Below are 26,825 nucleotides of genomic sequence, written 5' to 3'. Positions count from 1 at the left end.
CTGAACGCAAAAAATAACAAGAATTTTCAAAAAGCATGAAAAAATTGTGAAAATTATTATAAAACTGCGTGTTTTTAGCGATCGGTTGTTGTTCGACAGTAGCCACAGGGGGTGAGGGGGGCTGATGAGTGATGGGGTGGGGGTGTGGGCACCAGTGGGGTGGGGGTGTGGAGCAATAGTGGGGGGGGGGGGTAAAAAGTGGGGGTGTCTTTAATCTCTAAGAGCCGCCCTCCACACCATAAGTAAGTCTCCACAACGGTTTGAGCTGAAACAGAGCTGAAAGGCTCTAAGAGCACTTAATACCTGCTGGGCGCTACCTGTTCATTCCGTTTTTGAGGACAAAAAGTCAAAAGCATCAGACCAAAAATCGGTCAAGCGAAAAATCGCATAAAAAAGACCGACAGGACTAATATAATTGCTACAAACTTCATTTGAGAGCAATTAAAAATTATAAAATTTGTTCACAATTTACAACACTTTCTTGCTTATGTCACTACTGCTACGACATTTCAAAATGTGAAAGATCAGGTAGATATTCAGCTGCATATAAGCGTCTTCAATCACAATAATTTCTTCGAAAAGCACCAAAAAACTCAAATATAATCAGCAGATTGTCGGGAATTAGCCACGATTGATCCTCTTGACGTCCATTGGAATCGAAAAAAAGCAAATTAAAAAATAAAGTGTTCAAACTTGCGGTACAGTTTTAGTTAGATTAAAAGATTATTCTGAATAAGGATTCTGAAGGTAAAAGGCTATCGGGCTTAAAATTGAAACCAATTTGCATTCGCTGTACTGAAGCACGGGTTTTTGCAGAAATTTATCAGTTTATTTCGCTTGCTTTGAATTTGCTTTTTGAGCCAGATCGCATTCACTGCAGGGGTTAATACTGTTTAATAAATCCTCAGCAGAAATCATTGGAGAAAATTTGTGCGTGGTACGTCAGAAGGCAGGCGAGAAACAAATAAATTGTGTAAAATGGAAACGGTGCGCAAAAAGGTAAAGCAATTTGCGCTTTCAAATGAGATTAGGTGACAGAGGCTATTAAAAATAATTTCCCGAAGTTAAAAGGCTCCTGGCTTTTAAAACTTTTTAAAAACCAGACACTACATTGAAGACTTGTAAATGTTGGTAGCGGAAATCAACATTTTCAGGGCAAAATTATTGCATGAAGACTTTCCGCCAGCGAATAAAGGAGGTCAACAATGGAAATCAGTATAAAAATCAAAATAAAAATGATATTTTCTTCGAATTCTTGTTTTTTGTTTATTCTCTTTTAGGAACTATTAATTGAGAAAACTAGTTCAAACGAGTCATAAATTAACGCTGTGATTTCAAATAGTTGCAAACAACTATTCAGGAAATCAAAAAAGGACCCAGATTTCCGAGTTTCTAAACATCAAATCTGATCAAATAATTTAACAACTAAGCGTTCAAAATCATAAATATCTCTAATCACAAAAATTGATCTATTAACATGATTGAGTTGCTGCTGATGTGACTGTTTAAAATAACCAAAATCCTGTATATAAGTCAAAAAGAATAGCAAAAAAACACTGGTAAATGGTGCTTAAAAATTAACACGCTCGACTGCGGTTCTGAAGATAGTTAGCTCGAATCCTTTTAGCCCTAAATATTTTTAATTATCGTTGGAAGAACAGTGTTGGATTGTTACAAGCTTACCTCCTCCTTTCCAGGGCACCCGGCAAAGAAATCTGGGTCACTGATGGGGTCAGCCAGGAAAGACTGGAGGAGGTTCTGTCTCAAACCAGTGGGTGGCTCATTCGTCATCTTCACACTGTTTTGCAGCACAGTCACGGGGAATTTTGGGGAGGGGTAGCTTGTCAACCACAATCTGAAAAAACCGACTATTGCTTTTTGTCGTAACTTAGTTAAAGAGCGAAAGAACGACCGGTTTGCAAGTTTATGACGTATTTATTTAAATCAAAATAAAAATGGGAAATTTTGGTCTGTGTAGCTGGCGGTGATCAGAAATGTTTAAAAGGATTGGCAAGATTGAAAAAACTTATTGTAATAAAAAACAGTTCAAAAACTTTAAAAAAACACATTAAAATATATTCGAATTGTTGGCCAATATCAGGCCACTGACTGGCAATATGTGTGAACTAAATAATACATCAACCAATCACGGCCGATACTAAAGTTTCAAGACTAACTTAAAGTTTTGAACAATAATAGTAAATAATTCACTTTCGCATGAACAATCCAGGTGCAAATGGTCAACGTAATTTGAATCTTGAGAAACCAACAAACTGTTCTTAAGCAAAAATGCTTGAAAAACTACGCGTACACCGAAAACAAACACAAAGGTCAAATCGTCGAAAAAAGGTCAAATACGCCGGGAAAGTATTTTCATTGCTCATTTTAATGTTTTTTTTTTCTATTGAAAAGGGCTATCTTTTTTGTATTACATAGACTGTGTGTTGCTGCTGTTATTTACCTGAAATCAGGGTTGGTGTTTTCGATGTTGAATTCTTCACAGATTCTCTCTAGAGCCGTCATCCAGGATACAGCCAAGTGGCAGTTTTGCAATACCACCCAAGTACCGTCCAGCCTCGCTTGCTCTATCATCTTGGCAGCAATCGGACCCTGGCCCTGTCCTAGTGAGATGGCATTGAACTTGTTCCCACTGAATCCCTTGTCACCCGCAAACTTCAGCAGGCCTGTAATTTGACATTTTTAGCATATAAAATGCGGGAGCTAATAGAGTACGTGACCTACAAGATAATTTAATTTGCGTGATGGAAATCATTAGTAAATCATTAGCACTTTGAAAAATTAACTCGTTATACGCAAAAAATTTCCAAATTTTCTGATTAAGTCGAGTAAAAAAATCCTCAATGTTAGATGCCACATGGCATAAAATGTCATAAAACAAATATTGTTTCACTAAACAGAGAAAATCAAGAAAGGGTGAACATTACCTCGAGGGTCTTATTAACATAAACAAATCTGTTTTGACACCATGTTTACATTAAAATTACATTAACTATTTACCTTGACAGCTAGCAGAAGGGCGAATTCACCCGAACTTGCCAAAAATTTTAGCCTAGATATTTCATGCTGTAATAATAATTTATGTCATCTTTACCTTAACCTTACCTTACCTTAACTCTGCTAAGGAAAAATTACCTGATATTTTTTTAGTATATTTGTAATAATTACATGACAATTTACCCACTGCCATTATACCCATCCTGTCACTTTCAGAACGTCTTTATATATTCGGCTAAATAGCCGTTCTGAAATAGTCTTTCTGGGTATAATGTCATTGGGTAAATTGTCCTGACACCGTTTATAATACTCACTGGCCATGGGGTCTGCTCCGGGGGATAGAATGAACACGAGGGGAATGACACAGTTGGAGTCGGTGTAGCTTTTGGCTAAGTCGAAAGGAGGCGGCTGGACAAAATTCTTGCCCAGTTTCTCCGACACGAAAGAAGTCACTTTCGGCACGAGCTGAAAACGATATTTCACTCTTTAATGTATAGTTTTATGTTAAGTAAACTTTTGTACAGTAACACTCACTATGAAGCAAAACGTACAATTGGCTTTTTTTCGGCCAATTGGAATAAATCGGGGACAAATTTGAAAATAACTTGTCACATTTTTCCATGATTTATGTCACTACTTTCCATGGCATTTTTGCATTCAATTTCTATACTTCCACTGAATTGACTGATAACTCGTTTATAATCGTTTATAAATCGTGTACAATCGGTTATAATTATTTATAAAATTCGTGGTTATAACTGATAACAATTTCAGTTTAGATGGTATCAACACAGCACCTGATGAACGCATACAATCGGGTTTTCAAATAAATACTTACAAATTAATTTAGTCAACTCATTAACTTTCAAATTAACTTTCTCAAAACAACAAATTGACTCGTTTCTTTTTCTGCCTAACTCATATGCTTTAACATTACGTGTGGCCTCCACATTAATGAATTGATCTAAAATTTAAACCATCATTTTTTTTCAAAGGGTAAACCTTAAGCATAATGCATTCAATGCTGATAATTTTTTGATATCTCATCCTATGAGTGGAGAGCTCGAAATTTGTCTTATTTTGGGTTGTAAATCATTGCCGGGAAAAATTTGGGAGCGAGAACAGGAGAAATACCTCAAATTTTTTTTCCTAGAAGGTAGCGAGAGTGATTACATTGTTGATTCGAACTGAACTGATAAAAATAACAATGACCGGCTGTGATCCAAAATTTCATTAACTTACATTTTTTTGTCTTTAAAAAATGCAATTAGTGTTTAAAAAATGGCGAAAGAACCTTGTCTGGCCTGAGAATTCTGATCATGATTAATTTCTGGAAAGTGGTCAGTTTGTCCTCAAACGGATAGGGCATCTCGGCCAATTGAGGCTCTTTACTGTCGTAGATTCGCTTCCACTCGTCCACGTTGTCCGTGAAATGGGCTCTGAAGTAAAAAAAAACACAAAGTCAGCTAGAGTTATAACTTGCGGTTTATTTTTTTTAAGAAAACGTACTTGGAAGCTCAGCGAATTTTTTTAAAAAAAAAACTGTTCTTGAAGAATTTGGAGGGGCATATTTTTTCACAGAGAAGCGGCCTCCAAATGGGAAAAGCTGTAGCACCCATCAACAACTCCTTAATTAAGGAAAAAAATTTTAAAAAATCAGCTCTGCAATATGTTTTTTATTCCATTTTTTCATACTTGAGTGGTCCCAATTGGGGGAATTGTTTGGTGAATCGGCATAATTCATCCCAACTCTTCTTAGACATCCACTCCTGGGCAGGGTTCTTCTCCTTGTTTTCCAACCCAACACCTCCAGTCAGCAGAAACATGAATTCCTCCCGCTTCAACTCATTGCGGGCGCTAGAAACAGATTCGCAGGTTTGAAGAGAACATGAGTCATTTTTATCCAATCAGATCCGAGATTTAGCACACCTGATATTAAATTTGTGATTAAGTTTCAGTGAAAACAAACAAGCCCAGTGAAACGACCCTGAAAGCTCTGGATAAGATCTTGATTGAAATTCTTGGGAAAAAACATCCAGATATGTACAAACTTTGGCCTTTGCAAGATCTTTGCAGAGTTTCAAGACAGCCCATTTTTACTATGATGATATTCGGACATTTAAAATCTTCGAGAAAATGTAGCTTAACAAGATCTTGTTAATTCATTCAAAATTTTGCCGATTTCTTTTGCAAGCTATGGTGTCAAGTTCATGCATTTTATGGCGATATGTATCAAAAATTTTGTTCAATAGGCGACGAAATGAGCAGACAGTTTTATCTGCTCATAACGGATGCACTGACCCAACCAGAAGACTTGACATAGATAAACGTAGTATCAATGAGTTCCGGCTTTTTTAGTGAACAGATCGGCCCAAAAAGTGTAATGTGCATGAGAATTAAAATAGCAAATCTTGTCCGTTTAATACTCCCCAGCTTATAGTATATCATTTGCTACTTCCAAGCGAATGTGTCGTAAAGACGATGGTACATCAACAACCTTAAACCAACTAACGAGGACGAAATGCTCTCGAACGACTACCGGAGCGATGTAATTTAGAGGGGGTACAGATTACAAAAATTTCAATGAAGCAGAAAATTCCTATAAGGATGGGGTTCGAACCCGCGATCTCCCCTTCTAGAGTCGGCAGCATTGACCATATAAGCCACACGGACCATATTCGATGATCTCCCGGAACCAGTTTCAATTTACTAACACACTTAATTTCCGAATGAGTGCAATTTCAATCACTCAAAAAATCAAACATAACCGACTAACGTCGGGCGAATTGCTCTCAAACGACCAGCGAGCGGTTGGCTTCGTCAGTAGCTGGCCACACTTTAGTGAGGTTAGCTTCAGCTTGATTCGACTCTGCAGCTTTTAGTTTTCTAGCCTTGTTAGTAAATAATTAAAGAAAACTAATATTTTAAAATTTTCCAAAATATTGCAGAATTTATGATAAAAGAATTTTGAAAACAATAGCAAAATTTTAAAACAATAGCAAACATTAACAAAATCTTGCTAAAATTCAATATAACAAAATCTTCAAAACCATTTTATTGTCTCAAGACACTATCCAGTATCTATGTTTCAAACCTGAAAAAGTTTCAGTGGCTCATAAAGATCCACACACTTGGAACATGATCAAAAAGTTTCAAAAATTCGAAAAAAAATTTAAATTTCATCCAAACATTACAAAAACTGGAGTAAAAAATTGATAAAATCGAAACTATGTAGTAACCTATAATCAAACTCCAGAGGAGGTTATGTGGCTCTAGATGGTGGTGAAACCTAAAAACAGACAAAAATTTTCAAAAAACTTGAAAAAAATGCAAGTTTTATCGGCAAAATTTGTCATATTAAAAAACGAAAGCTACTCCATGGCAAAAAAAAATTTTTCAGTAATTTATTATGGAACCCTTAAGGACGCTTTCTGGTTTCTGCGTCTGGAAAGACGTAAAAATGAAAAACAAATTTCAAAAAGTGAAAAAATTTGCACGTTTTGTCAAAAAATGCTAAAATTCGTGATGTTAAAATATTGAAACCATTCCACTACCACTAGAAACTATGCAGTAACCTATTATAAAGTTTTAGAGGAGGTTACGTGGCTCTTGAGGCTGGAAAAACTTGTAAAACGATAAAAAAATTTTAAAAAAAACTTGAAAAAAAGCAAGTTTTTTAATTTTAAAAAAAATTGATAAAAAAAGTTGAAAACTGTTCCATAGACCATTAAAAATTTTCATTAACTTACTATCAAACCTTTAAGGAGTTTTTCTGGCCCCTGGATCTTGAAAGACCTGAATAATGAAAAATAAATGTCAAGAAAACAAATTTGCACGTTTTGTCAAAAAAAAAATGCTAAAATTTGCGATAATAAAATGCTGAAACCATTCCACTACCACTAGAAACTATGCAGTAACCTATTACAAAATTCTAGAGGAGGTTCCTTGACTTCTAGGGCTGAATGAACGCCAAAAATGACAAGAATTTTCAAAAAGCATGAAAAGCATGAAATTTGTGATAAAAAATTTGAAAACTAACCTATGGCCAAAAAAACATTTCCAATTATTATTCTCAAACCCTAACGGAGATTTTCTGTTAGGCTGAACAACCTGAATAATGACAATGTCAAAAAATTTGAAAGAAAAAATTTCAAGTTTGGTAAAAAAAATATCCTAAAATTCGTGTTGATGATATCTTGAAAACCAACCCATTACATTTAGAAACTTAACAGTAACCTATTGAGGATCCTGAGGCTGGAGAATCTAAAAACCGACAAAAAAAACTTGAAAAGTTTTATTTAAAAAAATTGCTAAGATTTGTCATATTAAAAAATTGAAAGGTGTTCCATGGCATATAAAAAAATTCCAATTATTCATTATCAAACCACTAAGGACGATTTCTGATCCTGCGTCTGGAAAGACGCAAATAATGAAAAATAAATGTCAAAAAGTGAAAAAATTTGCACGTTTTGTCGAAAAATGCTAAAGTTCGTGAAGTTAAAATGTTGAAACCATTCCACTACCACTAGAAACTATGCAGTAACCTATTATAAAATTCTAGAGGAGGTTACGTGGCTCTTGAGGCTGGAAAAACTTGAAAAACTGTTAAAAAAAATTCAAAAAAAACTTGAAAAATAGCAAGTTTTTTAATTTAAAAAAATTGATAAAAATTGTGATAAAAAAGTTAAAAACTGTTCCATGGACCATTAAAAATTTTCATTAACTTACTATCAAACCCTTAAGGAGTTTTTCTGGCCCCTGGATCTTGAAAGACCTGAATAATGAAAAATATATGTCCAGAATAAAAAAAATTGCACGTTTTGTCAAAAAATGCTAAAATGCGTGATGTTAAATTGTTGAAACCATTCAACTACCAATAGAAAACTATGCAGTAATTTATTATAAAACCCTCGAGGAGGTTTCTTGACACCTATGGCTGAAAAAATCAAAATATGACACAAATTTTCAAAAAGCTTGAAAAAAATTGTGAAAATTAGTATAAAATTGCGTGTTTTTTAGCTACCGGTTGTTCGTCATTAGCCACGAGGGGGGTTGCACCAGGGGGGTTGATGGAGATGGGGTTAGGCAACAGTGGGGTGGGGAACAACATCGTGGTGGGGGTGTGGGGGGCAATAGTGGGGGGTCAACAGTGGGGGTGTCTTCAACCTCTAAGAACCGCCCTTCACACCGTAAGTATAAGTCTCCAAAACAGTTTGAGCTGAAATATAGCTGAAAAGCTCTAAGAGCACTTAATGCCCGCTGGGAGCTACCTGTTTATCCCGTTTTTGAGGACGATAAGTCAAAAGAGTCAGACGAAAAATCGGGCAAGCAAAAAATCGCGTTAAAAAAAGACCGACAGGACTAATATAATTGCCACAAACTTCGTTTGAGAGCAATTAAAAAGTCAAACGTGAAAGTCACTCGAGAACTGAAAAAATGCTCTGTACGAAAATGGCCAAGCAGAGATTTGCACATAAAAAAACCAACACGTTTACAATAACTTTTGCTTCAAACTTCGTTCGAGAACAGTTAATAACCAAAATATCACTCTTTGTTAAACGTGGTCGTTGTTCAACCTTAGTTGCATACAGTTTGTTATGTTGTTCTTAATTTCAGTAAAACAGGTCGCAAACTGTTGATAAAATTCTAATTGATCATACGAAGATACCCATTGCCATATACGGCCATCTAGCATTCGCATTCCTGCTAAGGTTTAATCTTTACGCCAATATCTCAGTAGTGATATATGAATCTTTCTTGATTTTGCATTTATAACATTACAAAGAAGCCAAGTTACAATTATTTATGGTTATATTCTACATAATCTATTTGGAAGGGGGTTAAAGGAAACAGTTCTGAATTTCAACCCGGGGTTGTATTAACACCTGTACAACCCGGGACAGCAGGGACATCTGTACTCACAGTAGTATGTTGGCACAGAGCGTGAGAGAAAATAGCAATTTGTCCTTCTCAAAGAGAGATCTGCACACGTTGCAGTAGAGATTGTAGGTAAAGTGGTCTGACAAATATCTCAGCCGCTTGTCCAGAATCTTGCTCTTGTTGCTAAAATGGTTATAACACGGGCTGGTTATTAACTAACATGAGGTTGTAGACACAGAGTATGAAAGACAAGGTGAGTTTGTCGTTGTTGAAGAGAGATCGACAGACGTTTTTGTAGAGGTTGTAGGAGAAATGGTCGGAGAGATATCTTAGCCGTTTTTCAATTATACGCGAACGGTTGCTGTTCAAACACACAATTAAATCTTAATATATATTTTTTTAACCTTTTTTCATCATTTTCTATCTTAACCTCTTTATCTTTTTAAATCTCTCTCTTGGCGCGACTTTAAGTTCTCCCGAATTATCTAATATAATGTAAACGTTCTCTATTCCGAGTTATTTTTTGTCTATTTATGTCTGCTTGTTTGTAAAAAACTTAAACTTTTGTTTTTATAATTAACTTAACAACGTTACAGTGCTTTATATCAATTTTAAAAGAAAGTTCTTACACTGCCTCTTAAGTGTTGGTATCATTGTCAACATTTCGGGAAATTCAGTGTTTTTTTTATCTTGCTGCAATTAATTAAATGATCTCAACTTCAGCATCAATTGCAAAATCACTGGAAATATCATAGATGATTAAATTTCCTACCTAACCATCAACTGCAGGTACTTTGAGCCTTTTTAATGAGATGATAAGGAATCAACCTTACTTGAAAATAGTAGCAAGCATGAGATTAATAATAGTTTAGAATTACTCATAAAATTTAGAATTACGTTTTGAGGTCCCCCCACCCCAATTTTCCCTTGCTATGATATGTCATTCATTTACACCATTGATCATAGTAATGGTACTGGTCATCACTTGACTAGGACCTCTTGGACCTATTGATGACCTGTCGAGTAGATTTCATATTATGATACATAATTTATACCATATGTGTTGCAAACAAATGCCCATCCTAATCGAGAACTATTTATTATAGTAAATACTTTTCATCAATCGACCATTTATAAGATTGGGAATATTTTATATGGTTAAATCTTTCATCTTTGTATCAACCGCAACTTCGAGATCTCACTTCAATGAGATTCGAGTGGAGGCATAACGTAGGTATCACATTACTGATTAACATGCATCCAATATGCAAAAATATAATAAGAATGTTACAATTTACATGTTTCATGTTGGCAAAAGCCAGAATATTAAATTAACTCCTTAGTTAGACATCTCTTTATGGAATCTTAGTTAAAAGCAAAATTCTCATCAGTTCAAATAATGAACATATCAGATTGTCATTTGAACACATCTTGAAATTGCAACCCACATAATCGGGTTTTCAACATTGCAGTATAATCCTTATGACAGGCCTGATCTTATAAGTAGTGTGAAATGGGGGTCTACCGCACAGATTTAGGATCCCTACCACCCAGTCGGTAGACCCCCCCCCCCCCCCATTTCTCACTACTTTTATAGTTTGGTAGTTAATTTCAATCTCCACCCGCTCATGGAGCGAGACGAGGAAGTAATGAAATTACTAGTTAGCGAAAGTACTGTAGTAACCTTTCAGCAATTGAGTTTAAGAATAGGTTGATGAACCAGACGAGAGAGTACTGATACATAGGGTCCACATTGGGCAGGTCAGCGATAGAGAAGAAAAGGATGCTGGAGTGGACAGCTATTGGCTTGTACCCCTGTCTAGCCTCCTCAATCTTCTTCTGGGTCTCCTCAGCCACCTTAAACAAACAAAGACTTATTATCAAATTGAAGAAAAAAAACAATATCGGACGAATTGATCTCAAAACTAATGGTGAGAGGCTGACTTTGGTTGTAGATATTAACCCAGGTTGCCTAAGAAAGCCAGACTCAGTTGGCGGTGAGGCAGGAAAAATGGCGAGTCTTGTTTTATCACGTTTTTAAAGAAGCCAAATGGCCAGAAAAAAATTGATGAAGCCACAGATCGCATTAATGAAACGCAACAGGATTCAAATGACGGCTAAAAATTAATTTAAAAACTTAAACAAGAAGAACACTTTAATTCCTAGATTAGTATGACTAGGAAATTACTTTATGCCATTTACTGATCACAGAAAATCTTCCGTTAAAATCTCCATTTTTAGAAGTTAGGCTACAAAAAAGTTAAGAGGAAACACCATGAAGTTATCAATCGTCGGCGGAAAAGCCAATCAAGAGAAAAATCATCGTATGCTTCGTATGAAAAAAATAATAACATAACCGACTAACGTCGGGCAAATTGCTCTCAAACGAACGGCGAGCGGTTAGCTTCATAAGTAGCTAGCCACGGTTTAGTGAGGCTCGCTTAGCTTGATTCGACTCTGCAACTTTTAGTTTTCTAGCCTTGTTAGTAAACAAATCAAACTCTATAAAAAACTGATATTTTAAAAATTTGCAAAATACTGAAAAATTAAATAAAAGCTTCCAGATTTCGCAGTGAAAATGTTCAAACCTATTTTTTTGTCTTTAGAGTTATGTTATGTAACCCATCTGCAAGACTTGGAAAGCTTCGCTGGCCAGTAATAATCGTTAAACTAAGAAAAGGACAAAAATAATCAAAAATTTTGAAAACAGTCAAACATTTTAACAAAATCTTGCTAAATTTCAGGATATTAAAATCATCAAAACCATTTCAATGTCTCATGAGACTATCCCGCATTCCTGTTTCAAGCCTGAAATAGTTTCACAGGCTCAAAGATCCATACACTTCGAACAAAAATTTTCCAAAAATTTGAAAATTTTAAACTTTATCCAAAAATTGCTAAACCTGGAGTAATAAAAAATGTTGATCAACATCCCATTAACTCTGAAAACTACGCAGCAGTTTATTATCAAACCTTGGAGGAGGTCCCAGGGCCTCTGCTGGCGGAAAAAAATCAAGAACATGAAAAAATGGCAAATATTATAAAAAGTTGCTTAAATTCGTTATATAAAAATATTGACAAACATTCCATTACATCTATAAACTATGCGGTAACATTATATCAAACAGCAAAGAAATTTCATTGGCTCTTGAGCTAAGTGAAACTTAAAAAATGACAAAATGTTCAAAAAAACTTAAAAAAATTGCAAGTTTTATAAAAAAAATGCAAAAACTTGTGATATTAAAAAATTGAAAATTAATCATGACCAACAAAAAGTTTTCAGTCACTTATTATCATACCCTAAAATAAGTTTTATGACCCTTGAGGCTCAGAAAACCTGAGTAAGGACTATAAATGTCAAGAAATCGAAAAAAATGGCAAATACTGTCAAATATGCTAAAAATCGTGATGTTAAAACCTTCTAAGAGAAAATCTTCCATTTAATCGAGAAATTCTACAGTAACCTACCTTTAAACCCTAGAGGAGTTCTCCCTACTCTTCGGGCTGAAAAACCTAAAAAACAAGACAAATTTTTGGAAAAAAACTTGAAAAAAGCAAGTTTTATCGAAAAATTGCTAAAATTTGTGAAATTAAAAAGTTGAAAAACTTTTCCATGGCCGATGAAAATTTGTCAGTAACTTATTATCAATCCCATTAGAATGTTTTCTGGCCCCAGGGTCTGGATAGACCTGAATACGGAAAAAATGTCAAAAAGATTGAAGAAATTTGCCCGTTTTGTCAAAAAATTGCCAAAATTGCTAAAATGAAAGTTCATTGACATCTAGGGCAGATAAAAATCAAAAAAAGTCAAAAATTTTTGAAAAACTTGAAAAAAATTGCAAAAGTATAAACGTGCGGTTTTAGCAAGCGGTTTTTCGTTAGTAGCTAGCCACAGTGGGGGGTGGGGGTTTGCAGCAAGGTCTGATGGATGCGGGGTGGGAGGTAACAGTAGGGTGGTGGCAACAGCGCGGTGGGGGTGGGGGCAATAGGGGGGGGGGGGGGTGTCTTCAACCTCAAAAAACCGCCCTTCACACCATAAGTATGAGTATGTCTCCAAAACAGTTTGAGCTGAAACAGAGCTGAAAGGCTCTAAGAGCACTTAATGCCCGCTGGGTGATACCTATTTATCCCGTTTTTGAGGACAAAAAGCCAAAAGCGTCAGACGAAAAATCGGTCAAGCGAAAAATCGCTTAAAAAAAGACCGACAGGACTAACATAATTGCTACAAACTTCGTTTGAGAGCAATTAAACATAAACAACGTCGGGCGATTGGCTTTCAACTGACAGCAAGCGGTTGGCTTCAGAGCGGTTGGCTTTGTGCTGAATGAAGGGGTCAAAATTTTAAGAGTCAGAACCGCCCTTCAAACCATGAAATTGTCTCCTCAAAATAGTTTTGGTGAATCGCATTCTTAGAGCATAGAAAGGCTTAGTTAGGGCGAAAAATCAAATGGGTCAGACGAAAAATTGGTCAAGCGACAAACCGCATAAAAAAGACCACAGGACTAATTTAATTGCTACAAACTTTGTTTGAGAGCAATTACACATGATGTCAGTCTCAATTTTCTTCCAAGATCATTCATTATGTGGCAAAAAAGTCATTTGCCCAAGTGCATTTATTCAAATTTGTTACTGTTCTCCACGTGAACAGACAAAACAGTCCTGAATAAGAAGAACATTTTGTAAACAATTGCATTAAGGACCATCACACTACTAATTGCTGATTAAAAAGACAAATCGCAAATTAGCTTTTGTTGATAAGACGCCTCCTTATAACATTTGATTTCAAAATCGTTTTGCAAGAAAAACAAACGTCGGAAAATTTGCTCTCGAATGACAGGCGGGGCAATTTAATTCCGGAGGCAGTAGCCTAGATAACTTTATGGGTGCAAAAACATCAGACGAAGGTCGGGTTCAGACCCGGAACTCATGAGTCTACTTCCGTCACCCCAACAGCGTCATTAACCACCTTTCGCCTTTCTAGTAATCGGTATCGTTTGAACAACAAACTTTATTTCGAAGTGAGAGCAATTAAAATCAATCAAAAATGAAGAAGAAAAGCGTGAAAAAGTCACTTGAGAAGTCAACTATTATTCTAGAAGAAAAGCGCAAAAACGGTTAAGCAAAAAATCTACATACAAAGACGCACAAGTTTACAATAATTGCTTCTCGTTCGAGAGCATTTAAAAGGAACACGTGAAATAAAAACAAGTTTTTTAAAGCAAGTTTTTAAAAACAAGTTTTTTAAAGCTGTTGTCTCTACCATCTGCAACGGAAAGATTTTTTTCTGACCATCAAAAAAATCTTTTCACATAAATTAATCGACGTTGTTCACAGCATTTTCCCCATAAAAAGTTTTGAGTTTTTTTTTTGAGAAAACTCATTTATCATAAGAAGTAATGCAAAAGTATATAAACCTTCTGTTTCTTTGAGATTTCATCTGAGAGAATTTTGGAGCTGTCAAGGATTTGAATGGCACTTTCATCTTCCAGAATGTTGCCTTCAGACGACGAAAGAGTCTCTAAGATCTTATCCTCTGTCTCCTTAAGTGTCTTCTTGTTCTGAGCAGACTGCAAAATGAGAGCCTGTCTCTCCTCTTCGTAATCCGGTCGCTCTTTTGCAACCACGATTCCCAGAAGCTGGTCTTCCAAACCTAAGCAAAAATGGAAACTATTTTACGTCAAATATTTTAAGAAAATGTCAAAAAAAACTTATCAACCATTTACAAACATATTTGAAAATGATGCATACTTTACTATTCGTATCATAAAATCAAAAAATTTGCAAATAATTTGCAAATATAACAAAAACACACATTATTTTAAAAAAAAACTACGAAAATGATACTTAAAATTCGAATTTTCTAGACCAAAAAGTGTGCATTATTTTATGAACCAATTATTACCGAATGGCTGATAAACCAGTCATAACCCTGAAAAAAGAGTAAAATAAGCAAAAAATGCTCTGAACTGAGGAAAAATCGAGTTTAATTTGAGCGAGTATACCCACATTACCAATTCAATTTCTCTTTCTATAAATTATGAACTCTGCTGGCTTAGTTAACTAGTTATGGAAGCAATGACACACACCGCTGAACACAGATTTCTGATTTTTTCAAACTATGATTTACTTTCTAAGACAATTCATAGTGACAGACCTCAAATAACTGATTTCCTTAACTTTTCACATTTTCTTTATAACCTTTAAAATAAGTTTCCAGACAACGAAATTCAGTAAATTTTAGTAATGTTCATATGAAAAATTCAGTTCAATTTATTCAATCGAATTTATTCAGTTCAATTTATTCAGATCAATTTATTCAGTTCAATTTTTTTACCTTCTGGTGTGATCATAAAGTTGAGCAGTGTCACTTTGACCGCTACCTCTGGCAGGTAGTGGGGATTCCTGTACTTGCTCGTAATGTAGAATCGGAAGTCACGCGAGTACTCAATGATGTTCTCCCCCAGTTTGATGCACTCCACGCCACCTGAAGTGTGAAAAATAAATCAATTCAACCCCAAATTTCAATCACGATACAGTTGCCCTAGTAGTAGTAGAGTACTAACAAGATTTAAAACATTACAGTTTGAGAGAACACTTTTCGTTGATGATAGTTTTCATCCTTGTCCCTGTAAGCAGATCTAATTTTTTTTTAAATCTGAACTGTTAAATGCAGAAGTATGACGGTTATCATCATATTCCCTATCGACAAGATTCCCTGTCATATTACCTATCATGTTATTCATCATTTTAGTAAAAACATCCCAAATGGCATTTGATTTGAATATTCATTTGGGGAATATTTCTTTTTGTAGCATAAATAAATATTTAAATGAATACGATTTGTTTGTTTTTTATGAAATTATTTGATCTGATTACTTGCGCATGATCAGTCCAAATTTTTTCGGCGGCCAACAAACATAAAATTTCACTAATTTTTTAAGGATTTTATTTGGATGCAACATTTAATTACTTTGTTTGAACGTTGACTTGAGCAAGAGAGGTTCCAAAGTTGGATCCAATTCCTCGCTAACGTTCTCAAGCAATATTGGAGATCCAAACTGAATACAGTTCTCAAGGGTCCGCATGTAGTCGGGATCTGTCAGTTTGATCACGGACAATTTGTTCTCCTTCTCCATATTCTTCACCCACTTGTTAGCCTGTCCTTGGGGGTCAATCATTAGAGGCCTGCAATTATATTATAAACTGCAATTTGTTTAATCGATTTCTTTGTTAATTAAACGCTCAGTTTTGTACTCTTATTATTGCCAGAAGTCAGTACAGTTGATGAAACAGACTCAGTTGAAGTAAGAAAATCATTAGAACATCATCTTGACCGAAAACGGCAGAAACTGGTTAAGATATGTAAGTAGAACAGAAAAACATGACAGGAGCCCCAACGGAGAACGAAAAAAAAATGTACCAATGATTTGCTGTATAATATAAACCTAAACCGACTAACGACGGACAAATGGCTCTCGAACGACCGGCCGGGCAATTTAATTAAAAGGGAACTGAAGTAAAGAAAAACTTCTCTTTGTGGGTTCAAAAAGTTCCGACTGGGAGGGATTCGAACCTGCGACCTCCGGCGACCTAGACTAACACCCTTGTTGTAGCTGTTTCATAACATACACGGGGATCAATAACGGAAAGGATTATTCAAAATAACTACAAACCATCGTCTGGCGTTGTCAACAATGACTCCATTTTCAATTGAAAAGTCGTCAGTCGGCAACCCATTGATGTTCCAGGCTCGGATTTTGATTGGTTCACCCAGTGTCTCTTTCAAGGAAAACACGGGAGAGCATGCTATCTTCTTCTCCTAGCAAAATAATATATATTTTCATTTTTTCGCCATTAAGAGATGGAAAATATAAGAAATTGGAATAACATTATTAAAGGAAGGGACTAAGAAATAAACCCTCATGGAAAATAAAACTACCCTAATTTTAGATAGGAAATAAACCCCCACGGAAACAAGCCCATTTTTCAATTTGAATGTTGGTCGTGATAATTCGTTCGGTTGTGATAGTTTCATATCAAGTCCCACGGGCCACTAAGGCATGTTCATGTCTCGCGAGGCATGGCTAAACGCGCTAAATGCGCACCTCTTTAATAGTCAAATGGGGGGGGGGGTTCCTATCAAAAATTAACGCGCGTTTTCTTTTCCTTGTTTTTCTAAAAAGCACATTCGCTTGTTCAAACATGGTTGTGAAAAGAAAACTTCTGTTCACGACAAAAGGGACGTAAAACTTTCGTAATCTCAATCCGTATAAACTAATATCATAAATATTGCTCAACTTGCTCTCAATATCACGCCCAAGTACGATCCTAACTGTGCAAAAAGTATAAAAACAAAGGGCAGAAAAAAATTGGAAGCATTTTTTCTATGTGCGTCCAATGCTACATTCAAGGTAATGCTTATTTATTTTCAAAGTTTTACTGATTTCTTTTCGTTAGACTTTCCTTACACTAATTTCTTTCCGATTTCTTTAAAAATTTTCCTGCAATGATAACTTTGACAAAACTTGGGGGAATCGTTAAGTTTGAAGAAGAATTTCTGGCCAAGTATCTTTCAACCGTTTCAAGGCATCACCTCTCCAGGTTTCCATTCAAGCCTCTTGATGACCTGTCAGATTTGATTGATGTGTTTGCACTGACTTAACAACACGTCCTTAGATTTTGAAAACCAATTCAATTTAATTTAATTGTAACTCGTAAATTCAGTGACCTTAAGGTCATGACCATTAAGGTCGACCTAAAGTCAACCATGACCAATAAGGTCGACCTAAAGTCTGATCATATCCATTATCGGTCGACAACTGTCTTTTCATACCCGACGATATCGGTCTACCATGGTCTTTTCATAAGTCGACCTCTCAACTGGGGTAACAGTGTACCTTGCAAATTTTAGCCCAGTTTTTGGCACAGTCGGCCCTGAAGGCTGAAGTGAATGCGCCCAAGTAAGCAATGATTCCAGATGAGACCAAAACATCGCCAGTCAAGTTGTCATAGATGCCTTGCAGGGTCTTTGACGCCTCTGTCCACCTGTTTAATAAAGCGGAATTTATACGTTTGTGCTCGCCTCAAATTTAGTGGGTGCATGTTATTTGGATCTCCTGTCGAGCGTGCATTTTCAACACATACTATCTTACTGCTTAATGGCATCTTGTGTAATCTATAAATGGCAGCGGGTGGGGGGAGGGTGGTTAGAAAAAATTATCATTAGAACTATAATCACTACAATTACTAGAACTACAATTACTTTGTATTATCTACTAGAGATTTAAGGTAATTTCAATAAATACATGCAGTCTGAACCAAATTACACGTATAATCAATCAGACAGAAAAGGGCAGAGGATTCGATGTAAATAAAAAAAACTGAAGTTCTTGCCTGTCTTTTTCACCTCCCAGACCTCCGATTAGCTTCTCAGCTCTCGTTAGTTTCTTGCCACACAAGTCAACTTCAAACTCCAAATTGTCTTTCTTGTCCTGTGAGTCTTTCAGCTGCTGTTTCAAAGATGCCAGTCGATCCTAAATCAATACTAATGTGGAGAGGATTTATTTCAAATGTAGATACGATCAAATTCGGTCACCCTTCTAAGATTGAGAACCGCCCTTCACAAAATGAATTTGTCTTCTCATTTTTTGTTTGTGAATCGCATACTTAGAGACTAGTAAGGCGTAAGGCTCTCCGAGAGCTGCTCAGCCAATTAATGCCCTCCGAGCTTTACCTGTTTATCCCGGTTTTGAGGACAAAAAGTCAAAAGAGTCAGACGAAAAATCGGTCAAGCAAAAAAAATCATATTGAAAAATGACCACAGGACTAATATAACTGCTACAAACTTTGTTTGAGAGCAGTTAAAAACAACCCTATGATGTGCAAGATCACTATTTCGCAAATTTCAAAAGTTACTGATGACTGGCCGTACATTAGGCCGCGCAACGTTCACGAATAAAGCAAAATCTTCGATTCTTTCAGGGTTCCTACGGTGCAAGATAAGAGTTGTAAGTGGAAAAACATAGCGACAGTAAGGCAAATTTAGAGAAAGTTCGGAAAACTTAGTGAAAGCAGTTCAAAATTGATAAAGTATGGAAACATTTGTCATACTTGTTCGCGAGATCATGAGAAACAATTTATCATATGTGGTATAATTTGGGCTATTGCAGTGTCAATTTCGATTCTAGCTTCCTATTACGCAACCCTGCACAACAATAACTTGCGTGTGTATCCACATACTCCAGAAAAAAAGGAAAGGGTTATAACTTGGGTCTTTTCCTGACAACCTACTGCATTCCAGGACTTCTTATAGCCGCTATTTACTCTATGACAACTATATATATATATATATATATATATATATATATATATATATATATATATTCCATTGTATTCTATATATATATATATATATATATATATAAATATATATAAATATATATATATATATATATATATATATATATATATATATATATACATACATATAATCTATGATATTCTATGATTCGAAAACAAAATCAATTTTGTCTCTTGTGTCCAGTAACAGTGAGCATCAAAGCACAGTTGTCCGGATGTTGGAGGCTCTGGTCACCGTTTTTTCGGTATTTCATTTTTAATTTTGGCACTGGATGTTCAGAGCATTCTAGGGATCGGGAGCCGAGCTCTGCTCGAAGGCAAGTACTCTCCATTCTTGTAGACTACCTCTATAATTCGCTATGACTAAGTTCGGAAAATTGTGCTAGGATTCGTAGGATTGCAAAAAATTACTGGCCGTGTGATGTAACATAGAAAAATAGAACAAATTTCCAAATGGATGATCTTTGAAAAACTTATCTGTGATTTTTTGAAAAATGTTGTGAAAGGAAGCAGCCAGGGTGCTCGTATGTGTATGTAAAGAAATGGGAACCACTATTTGAGGCATTTCTTTCATTATGGTCAATTTAAATGAGGCGATAGTTGCTTATAATCTAACCGAGAACAGACATAGCATATTATAGATAAACAGACGTGCCGACCCACAAACTAACTTGCAAGATGGTGCGTAATTTAACAATCTCCTTGCACGATTCTTACAAGATCTTGAAAGATAGCAGTCCGTTATAGACTCGGGTTGTTTTGTTTTATCGGCTGTGGATTGAGGGATCAATAGTGTTCACGTATGTCAATGCGGCTGTGAACCCAATTTTGTGCTCAATACTCACGACCAGCAACTGTTCACCTTCTGGTATCAAATTCAAAATCACCAAATATGGGCCACAAGACGATGATGTAATTGACCCTGATGGTATCAAGGGTGAGGGAAGGGGGGCAGTCACAGCGAAGCTCAAATATACTACGCAAACAAGCTCGTCGGTGCGCAAACTGCTACGTCATCGACAGAAACTCACCAAATGGGCACAGAGGTCAAGTTGTCAAAGACACGGTTGACTGGCATCGGCAAAAGGAACCAAGAGAAGAGACCATTAAATTAAAATCAATCAGTCAAATTGAAGTTATCCGTCAGCTGCGTGAGTTTTGAAAAGGGTTAAATTTTGAGAACTTAAAATGAAGATAAAGTTAGCTATTTGAGTTTGCATGACACGATTTATTAAAAATTAGCTTTTGCTTTTAAAATTAGCTTTTCAACATTAAAAACAAAAACCCACCAAGAAATGCGTACGCTATCAATTACGAAAATTTGCCGCTAAAACCGCACATCATGAAGAAAATCTTTCTTAAAAAATATTCGCGGAAATTTTGGCCATAGACAGGATATTAGAGGAAAACTCGATTAATCGAGTTTTTGTCTAAAATCCTGAGCAGTGAAACGAGTATATAGAAAGAGTAAATTTTTCACTGACATTTCATGCGCATTTCGAGAACAAACAACCAACACTTTAGAACGCCATGTAAGTAGCTTCAAAACTTAGTAACTTGCGAATGACGTCATAGCATACATGTTTATACATGTTTATTGTCTTTGTATTTCACTTGACAGCCATAACAGAATGGCCAGCGCCACCATCTCCAGGCGATCTGAGTTGAAATTTGAGAAAATTTAGAAAAATCCATCACATTTGTGCATGGTTTTGAGATTTTGAGCTATCGTCCTACAAAAACATGCTCAGAAAATGCCAATTAAGCAGAAATCAAAGATAGCCTAATTGATTTTCAAATAGACAAAAATTCTTCAATTTAGTAATCCTAGGTTAAAAGGGAAATTCCTGGTTTTAACCTGCTCATAATACAATAATTAACAAAATTTAGTTTCCGAACTATTTCTTAGATCATTCTAGATATAAACGAGAAATCTAGCAAATTGCTAATTTCGCAATTTTGCAATAATATGAAAAAATTTCACAATATGAAAAATTCTGTAATGTAAATTATTTTATCTCAAAAAATACGGAAGGGTTGATCATAAGATACGGGGAATTGTTCGATCCGAGTACTTTGGCTAGAACTGGTCAAACTGGTCCGAGTACTTTGGTCAAAATGGTATCAAATTTGCTTTTTTAGCCCTCTTCGTTTAAATTTGATGGAAGAAAACACCTTAAAACTGCGGCCATATTCTTCTTCAGCTCACAGCAGAGCTAGTTGTATTCCCGCTGGCTTTAAGAGTCTTCTGGGATCATAATTTGTCCAATTTTTTCAAATTTGAACTCGTTAAATGTACAAAATGACAAAGTGAACTAATTATTTTTGACACACTGAAAAATTTTGGATAAAAAAATCTATTTCGCAACCACTTGAACAATTGAGTGTTTTCTTAGACGCGCAGCATTATCTGGCCTGATCTTGATCTCACCATGGATCCTTACGATATATAAAATTTTAGATTTTAATAAGGGTTAACTTTTTTTTTAAAAAAAGAGATCATATTATGGTTTCAGAGTTAAGCTCGTGGTTTTTATGGCTCTGACTAATTGTTTTTGCGGAAAACTTTATCGATTTCTTGAGTTTTGCTTCCATTTATTATACTTTTTGTAGCCCAACGACTAAGTGTCCCCATTAAAAGATCCAGTTAGCTTCGTATGAGGTCTAAATTAACCAAAAAATTTTTTCAAATGTTATCTAATGTCTGCTATCACTTTGAATATATTTGTTTTAAGAAAAAAAAACGGTGGATTTTTGAACTTTGCACACTTTTATGTTTTATTTCTCTCAGCTCCGGGTGCAGTCTCAGTAAAAAGAGGGAGAAAGCAACTTGCTGTGAGTTATATATTAATATCGGTAACGGATTTATGCTCAACTAATGGTTTCTTTGTTTTGATACTACGCGTTTTCATTTTTTTTAATTTTTGAGCGTAATTGCATTTTTTATGAGTTCATTTTGTTTCCTTGAAGATTTATCAGATTATTGATAAATCAATTTGAAATAAGGAATAGTTGGGAAAATGCACAGCGTTGGAAAAATTTGTATCTGGATATGTTAATTGTTTTTGATTAACAGTTTTATGCTTTTTGTCTGAGACACATTTATCTCGCAAAATTTGTAGATTTTTTTAGTCTTTGCCTATGTTTGTCTTTCTTTTTCATTGTTGCAGTACATATACCTGACAAAAAAGGTCTGAATTGCTTCTACAGGATGTATAAACTCATCTTAGTTAAATATTCCAGTTTATAGCTGTTTGTTTTAATAACCTTCAATTTAGGTTTAAAAAAATATAGTCTCCTGTTTGTCACCCCTTAAAAACTATCTCCTTTTTGATTTCATTGTCGTCACCAAGTAGCTCAATCTCACTAATTAGAAGTCGCAAATACTTTTGTTAATTCAAATAATTTTTTCGCGCTTCGTTATATGTTGTGACTGATTTCTTCGACCATTCAGTTTTATGGGTTCAATTTTTGGGTTTCTTTTTGTCTACGTAGTCCTTTTTATAAGGAAGACTCGTTGATGTTAAGATGAGAAGAAAGTTATGATTTCAGTTGTTGCAAGTAACATATATATAATTATATTGCCTTGAACAATGTAATGTCGTAAAACTGTTTGAAGTTTCGGCTTCTCTATCCATTTGTTGTTATTTTGTGGGGTCGTGACTTAGTATCATTATTAACAGGCCCAATTGGCGTCCTGATGTGTTCCATATTAATCAACCGCTTCTTCTTGAAATCTTTATTTTGTCGTGACTTTTGAAAGTATTTGTTTTCGAAAACGTATTTAGATTTTTGAGCGTCGTCTTTTTTTAAATAGTTTCCGGTCGATTTGCGGCTCATTCTCTGTAAACAAAGGTCACTACCAATTTCAAGTGAGCTATAACTTTATCTTTATGACAATTTCAGCTTCAAACATTTGTTTCGTGGCTTTGTTGCTGCTGTTACTACGAGATTTCATAAAATGTTTGAGATTAATTATTTGTTCATTTTAAAGGACTTTTGTTTTCTTTTTAGTTTATAACAATAATCGTAAGTCCGATTGGCTTTGAAAGTTTGCGTAATTGAAAATCGGATAATGAAATGTCTCAATTGCTTCTGGAGATATAAATTAACATATTAGTGATTATGGAGATATAAATTAACATATTAGTGATGTCAGTTGATATCTAATGAAATTAATAACTGAAATTAATTGTTTTCAAAAATAGAAACGTATTTTTGAACTTCGCGCTTCTTTTTTGTCAACCTGTTAAGAAGTCGAATTGAGGACAGGTCCCGCATATTTTTCTAATGAAGTATAGGTTATATTGTTTTGTTTAGGTTTTATCTGATGCAAATTTGGTTTTGCTTGTGATTTTTTTTATTATCGACATCGAGATTTGGTCGTAAATAATGTTTGTAGTTTGTTTTTTTTCATTGTCCTTTTTAGTAGCCCTATTATCTACAACTTTCATCGGCACTCCATCGTGGCATTAATGTATTCCATTGGTTGTTAATTGAACGATATGTATTTTTTTAAAAGTTTTCTACCTCTTCATCATTTGGTAGCCAATTAAGTCAAGAATGTGGATGAGCGGGGTCGGAACATTATGTGCGTACGCACATTAACGAGCCTCCTTGTTTGCTTGTACATGCATAGTACACTTTACCTGGACGTTCTTGAGTTCGGTTCTCTTAGCATTAAGAGATGCCATTACAACCGACAGCTCCTGTTCGGCCTCTGCCAACTTGGCCTTCTTCGGTGCCACGTACTTGGCTGTCCTGTCATACACCTCCATCGCACGGATCTAAACATTAAATATGATTGGCTAAAATTACTTTCCATATACGGAATGTTTCATATATATAACTCATTAAAACTAATTTGCATGTACGGACTGCCTGATGTAAAAGCTGAGACGAACGGAAAAAATCTCAATAGCGAGAAAGAAGATTTTTTTTAAAATTTCAGATCCCATGTTATGCTAACATCTGATTATTGTCAGAAAGCTTGCCAAACTCAATTTTTAAAATTTTTCAAAACGGAACCAGTTTCATCAAAGTCATGATATTAATAATAGTTTTCTACGACAAAATTTCCGTATTTAAATTGCCGTACGTTTCGTACCTGTACTTTATTGAACAAAAAACAAATTTATCAGCAACAATTAAAATTTTTTAACTGCAATGTCATATAAGCAACCAATTTACGCTACTAAAAACTAACAACAAACTTCATAATTCGTAATGAACTTAAAAAACAGTAAAGATCAAAAGAATCGTGAAAACGACATACCCATCGACATAGACCCTCGGCCGCACTGGAAGCTTTGGCCACCTTCTCCGGCACGAAGTCGGGGTTGGGCATGTAGTCTTTCCTCACTTTGGTCATGATGTTGACTGGAATGTTGTCTTTGTCATACGTCTTCAGGTCATCCAAGAACTTCATGTCACCCAGGAGTTTCTTAGAGGGACCCCAGTAGTCAAGAACCTAAATTCACATTGCTTGCGTCATTATGAGGTCATTTTTTAAAAAAAAATACATGACCGGTAAGGAAATTGCACATTTTAACATCTGCTACTGCATTTAGGAAACTCTGGCATTTGAGAAACAGCACGTGTGAGTTGCAAGTATAGGTCACGTGACTCTACTTGATATATTTGAGAACTTCTGGCGTTCGTCGAGAACCTCGTAAACGTTCAACATGTGGAGCTAGAATTCTGAAGTAATTGTTGCAAATTCAAGTGACCTTGCTTAAAGCACTTGTCAAGTAAAGTTGTACGATTTAAAATGACGAAAGTGGATCGAAGTCAGCTTCCGGCTATGTAAACATGAACTTCTGGCGTTCGATTTCTGGCATTGCAGACTTTCACGCATTCAAGCTTGCATGTGTGTGTGTTTTAATTAATGGAAAAGTGACTCTGCTTGAAGTCACTGAGAACTTCTGGCGTTTATCGAGAACCGCTAAGCATTTCGAGATATTAAGTCAGAATTTCAAAGTGACTTCTGCAGAGTCACTTAACCATGCTTAAAACACGAACCGCGCACGTTTTAAAATGACGAAAGTCAACGGAAGTCAATTTCTGGCTAAGTAGCAACTTCTGGCATTTTAACTTCTGGCACTGCAGACATTCGGCATTTTAAAATATGCACGTGAGTGTTCTAAGCAAGTTTACGTGAAATTGAAGATGTAATTTCGAAGTTCCAGTTTAACGTTACGCAGCTTTTGATAAACATCAGAAGTTCTCACGTAACGTCGTACAGGTGTTGGTTATAATGGGGAAAGAGCCAGATTTTGTAGGATCCTGAAAGAATCTTAACAAAAAACGCATAATCTTGAATATGCTCGTGCAAGACCTCGCAAGAGAATCGCCCCCTTCTTCCTTGCCCGCCAATCCTTAGCTAGAATCTTATAAAATAAACGCCCCCTTCTTACACGATACTGCAAGATTACAGTCCTAGGGGTAACTTGAAGACGAAATTTTGAAGACCCGATTGTGAGGGTTTTTGGGAACAAACAAAAGGCAAAGACTCAATTGCGTGGGTACCATGGTGATTTGTGGTTACAGGCCTGATCGTAATAAAACTTTCTGAGAATCAACTAAACTTAGAACTGATTTCAACCATGAGTTCCCCGACCAAGCATTTTGTCAAAATTTAGTAATTAATTCAAGAAATTATTTGCGGTCAAAAAAAACTTTAATGAAGCTCAAGATGGGTGGAACGAATGATTGATGTGATGTATACCTTTCCTCCACTACCAGAGGGATCGTTGATTTTGTCTGGCTTGATGTCTCTCATGACACAGACCGCCTCCATCACCAATTTCACTCCTGCGGGAGGGTTTTTCATCGACTTCACAATCGTAATGTCCGAAGGCTAAATATAAATAAAAATAAACAAAACGCAAAAAAAACTAAAGACAAACAGCTCAAAATTGTAAACGGGGGGGGGGGGGGGGGTGGTTGATTTATAACTCTTAATTTTAAAATACATCACGAAGTTCATTTTACAAAACAATTGCAAATTTACAAAGAGAAAATGATAAATGTGAACTTATAGGAAATTTGGAAACTGTTTTCTCTTCCACTTGTTGAATATTTATGATCTATCAATGATATCTCACATCTTTATAACTGTTAATTTAAATTGTAAGGATTAGTCTGACTTCTAACCAGGCCATAGGAACTATAATTAGAGAAAAAAAAGCAAGCATTGGTTCATGGCGCATAAAAAACAGTTCATAAATATACCGGAAACAGTAACGTAAAAAAAACTTTCAACTAAAAATGTTCAACAGTTGAAAAATACCGGGTCACATACGACATCTTATCGCTCCATAGAGATACACACCAAACCTAACAGATATGCTATTGCTTTCATTTTTATCTGTTCAAGTTTTTGTTCAATTTGAAAAGACATCGGGTGGAAATTGTGATTTGGTTGTATAAGAGACAACTGAACAACTGTTTCAAAAACAGCTGAGTTCTCGTTTGAAACTAAACACAATAAACATTATTTGCTATCATTATCCGGATCTATTCTGTTTCCCCCCCCCCCCCCCCCAGTGTGCTTTACGCCCCCCAGTTAC

General features: G+C 35.6%; 1 protein-coding gene across 2 annotated transcripts in view; it reads right to left on the bottom strand.

The window, feature by feature from the left end:
- Window positions 1-1,656: 1,656 nt before the first annotated feature.
- LOC142334780 (dynein axonemal heavy chain 7-like) overlaps window positions 1,657-26,825 on the bottom strand; it is a 148,426-nt gene continuing 123,257 nt past the window's right edge. For both annotated transcript variants that reach the window (XM_075383073.1, XM_075383074.1), the window contains 16 exons: window positions 25,982-26,113; window positions 24,530-24,724; window positions 23,904-24,041; window positions 18,289-18,428; window positions 17,793-17,940; window positions 16,569-16,714; window positions 15,866-16,080; window positions 15,230-15,379; window positions 14,310-14,545; window positions 10,580-10,752; window positions 8,938-9,078; window positions 4,711-4,872; window positions 4,310-4,454; window positions 3,330-3,480; window positions 2,462-2,684; window positions 1,657-1,855 (listed from right to left, as the gene is read on the bottom strand). In XM_075383073.1, coding sequence (XP_075239188.1) covers window positions 1,672-1,855; window positions 2,462-2,684; window positions 3,330-3,480; window positions 4,310-4,454; window positions 4,711-4,872; window positions 8,938-9,078; window positions 10,580-10,752; window positions 14,310-14,545; window positions 15,230-15,379; window positions 15,866-16,080; window positions 16,569-16,714; window positions 17,793-17,940; window positions 18,289-18,428; window positions 23,904-24,041; window positions 24,530-24,724; window positions 25,982-26,113 — 2,679 coding nt within the window. In that variant the 3' untranslated portion in view covers window positions 1,657-1,671. The remainder of the gene's footprint in view (window positions 1,856-2,461; window positions 2,685-3,329; window positions 3,481-4,309; window positions 4,455-4,710; window positions 4,873-8,937; window positions 9,079-10,579; window positions 10,753-14,309; window positions 14,546-15,229; window positions 15,380-15,865; window positions 16,081-16,568; window positions 16,715-17,792; window positions 17,941-18,288; window positions 18,429-23,903; window positions 24,042-24,529; window positions 24,725-25,981; window positions 26,114-26,825) is intronic.

This window comes from Convolutriloba macropyga, chromosome 2 (assembly GCF_964194025.1).
Source record: "Convolutriloba macropyga chromosome 2, txConMacr16.3, whole genome shotgun sequence".
In the NCBI taxonomy this organism is placed as follows: Eukaryota; Metazoa; Xenacoelomorpha; order Acoela; family Convolutidae; genus Convolutriloba; species Convolutriloba macropyga.
Note: the sequence above shows the minus strand (reverse complement) of the source record. Positions and strands in the feature narration are given on the sequence as shown.